General features: G+C 36.2%; 1 protein-coding gene across 1 annotated transcript; it reads left to right on the top strand.

Moving 5' to 3' along the window:
- Positions 1-277: 277 nt before the first annotated feature.
- LOC111392098 (NAC domain-containing protein 86-like) lies at positions 278-2,602 on the top strand. The gene is made up of 3 exons (XM_023017374.1): positions 278-548; positions 640-917; positions 1,761-2,602. The coding sequence occupies exons 1-3, from the start codon at positions 392-394 to the stop codon at positions 2,127-2,129; spliced, it is 804 nt and encodes a 267-aa protein (XP_022873142.1). The 5' UTR covers positions 278-391; the 3' UTR covers positions 2,130-2,602.
- Positions 2,603-2,676: the final 74 nt, after the last annotated feature.

The raw sequence follows: 2,676 nt of genomic DNA, 5'->3' as shown, positions 1-2,676 counted from the left end.
CCCTCTAATTTTTGTTAGTTTGTGAGCAGACAAAAGCAGAGAAGCTTCTCCTTCTTCCTCTCAATGTTCACACACAATGCTGACACAGAATCTATTAAAGCCCCACAGCCCAGTGTCCATTGTATTATCTTACTATTTTCCATATTATCGATCTTGCCCTTTCCACTGTTTCTTATTCATCACAAAAGCACAGGCAAGTGAATGGCTGCCCATGTAAAAATATAGAAAGATTAGGGCTACTTTTGTGGCTTTGATCAAGAACAGTGGGCTATTAATAGACTCGATTGTCGTACAACCCAGTTAACAGTCTCTTCTTCCATTTTTGGCACAATCAGTCTCTCTCTCCCCCTTCCCCTCTTTTCTCCCTTTCTTTCTACAGGGTATTTACTGTATGGCACCAACGAGTCTACCTCCAGGATTCAGGTTTCATCCAACGGATGAGGAGCTTGTGGCTTACTATCTGGATAAGAAAATCAATGGTGGAAATATCGAGCTTGAAATCATCCCAGAAGTTGATCTCTACAAATGTGAACCTTGGGATTTACCTGGTAAGCAATACAGTGTATATACTACTGCACCTTCGTTCCATATGATTTTTCTAATTCTTTTACAATAAAAAGTGGAATTTTCTTTCGACAGATAAATCTTTCTTGCCCAGTAAAGACATGGAATGGTACTTTTACAGCCCCCGGGATCGGAAATACCCGAACGGATCGAGGACGAATCGGGCCACACGGGCAGGATACTGGAAAGCAACTGGAAAAGACCGGACAGTGCAGTCACGGAAACGGGCTGTTGGCATGAAGAAGACACTGGTTTATTACAGAGGGAGAGCACCTCATGGCATCAGAACCGACTGGGTAATGCACGAGTATAGACTCAGTGAGTCCACCTGTGGCACTGCATCAAGTTTAAAGGTACAATCCCTTTCCAGTTTCTGCTACAAAGTCTTACTCCAATCATAAGCGAATTAATATGCACAATTAAATGCATCAAGTTATGGCGTCTTCGAGTGATCTTGTAGTTCGCAAAGATAAAGATTAATAATAATAATAATAATAATAATAATAATAATAATAATAATAACAATAACAATGTCGGTGGCATTGTGCATGGAATTTACTTGAGATTATTGCTTACAATAGCTGGCGTTTGGAAATAAATTCAGTTAAAATCAATCATTGATTTCAAACATAAACTTCATAACTACTATTCACTATTATTCACATATTTTAATGGACCTACCGGCTATGTCTCTTTGTAAATCATTTATAAATTAACCAAAAAGAGGCTAAATATTTGCTTATGAGAGTTATGGCTCCATGCATAGCCAATATTCTGCCGATAATGTCACTAATTTACGTCTATAATACATGCATTAAAGACCAGCGATTTTCGCAATGGTAGAAATCAGTGGCTAATAATGATAATGACATCCAACCAATTGAAAAATCCTGTTTTCTTGGACCTAGGGTTTTGACTGTAGATTAAATTAGTCAATATGTCTTAAAAATAATCTGGAAAATAAGCATTAGTGAAGTAATTAACTCTCACTCTTTGTAGTACGTGCCTGAATGTCAATCTATTATAGGAAATACATTTAACATTTAGTTTTCCTATTTCTTAATTTAATTATTGAGAATTGTAGTTCATTTTAAAATGTGAATCTTGTTAAGAGGATTAACTAAACTCATATATTTCGTTTATTTGTTTTATTTTTATTCGAGGTGGAATTTAAGTTTTAACCTTTCATCCTTTAGGATTCTTATGCATTATGCCGGGTTTTCAAGAAAAACATATATATACCTAAAACAAAATTCGAGGAACAACGCAAGGGTATGAAGGAGACGGACGAACAATTTATGTGGGATGACACCAGCGGCACTGAAACTTCACGAGAGAGAGAAGCCAATGACGAAAATGCCCTAAAAAATCCTGATTATTGTTCCAAATTACCATCTTCGGCATCCTCTTCAGATCTCACTCAAGGAACACCAATTGCAGCTACATGCTCAAAAGATAATTCCCAAGCTCAGATTGCATTAGATGAAGTAAACAGTTCAAATAATTTTTATTCCTTTGGCTCTGGAGACCTGCCAAGTTTCGGTCAGGTACATTCTTATTCATGACTTAATTTCAAGAATTCATTTTATGCCCACACAAAAGACATTCTCGAGTGTAGAATCTTTGCTGATTTTTGTTTCTGGTCCCATCTTTAGTCAATCTCTATTTTGCAAGTGGGGTTTCTCCCTTTATAGGTAGATGTCTAGTGAAAATCTTGCAATCAGCCATAGAAATTTTCGTTGCTAATGCCTTTTACTAGTCGAGAAGATCTCAAATAATTTGTTGTGACAAACATGTTTGTTTCACACAGGGAAAAGCAAACTTAGCATATAGCTAGGCTTGATATGGTCCACAGAAATGATTCTTTGAGCTTCTCTTTTGATTTAAAGTGACAAAAGTTTGAAGACAATGAACTAAACATCTTTTGTTAAAGCATCCCCTCTAAAATTCTCTAGACTGATTCCAATGGTTTTCTTCACAATTCCCCATAACTTCTTTTGACTGATAAAATATACTCTTTCCCCCCTTATTTTTTTTAATGCAATTTATGATTTTAAAACATTGAAAAAATAGTATCGACAAAGCCACACGCTTTTGTATATGGAGAAAGAG

The sequence above is a fragment of the Olea europaea genome, unplaced genomic scaffold, assembly GCF_002742605.1.
Source record: "Olea europaea var. sylvestris unplaced genomic scaffold, O_europaea_v1 scaffold8785, whole genome shotgun sequence".
Lineage (NCBI taxonomy): Eukaryota > Viridiplantae > Streptophyta > Magnoliopsida > Lamiales > Oleaceae > Olea > Olea europaea.
This window is presented reverse-complemented; position numbering and strand designations above follow the sequence as displayed.

Bases quoted from the DNA above. Each gene is read 5' to 3' on its own strand.
- LOC111392098 (XM_023017374.1), top strand. From the start codon at position 392: ATGGCACCAACGAGTCTACCTCCAGGATTCAGGTTTCATCCAACGGAT. The intron at 549-639 runs GTAAGCAATACA...TTCTTTCGACAG, and splicing joins TGAACCTTGGGATTTACCTG to ATAAATCTTTCTTGCCCAGT. The intron at 918-1,760 runs GTACAATCCCTT...TTCATCCTTTAG, and splicing joins GCACTGCATCAAGTTTAAAG to GATTCTTATGCATTATGCCG.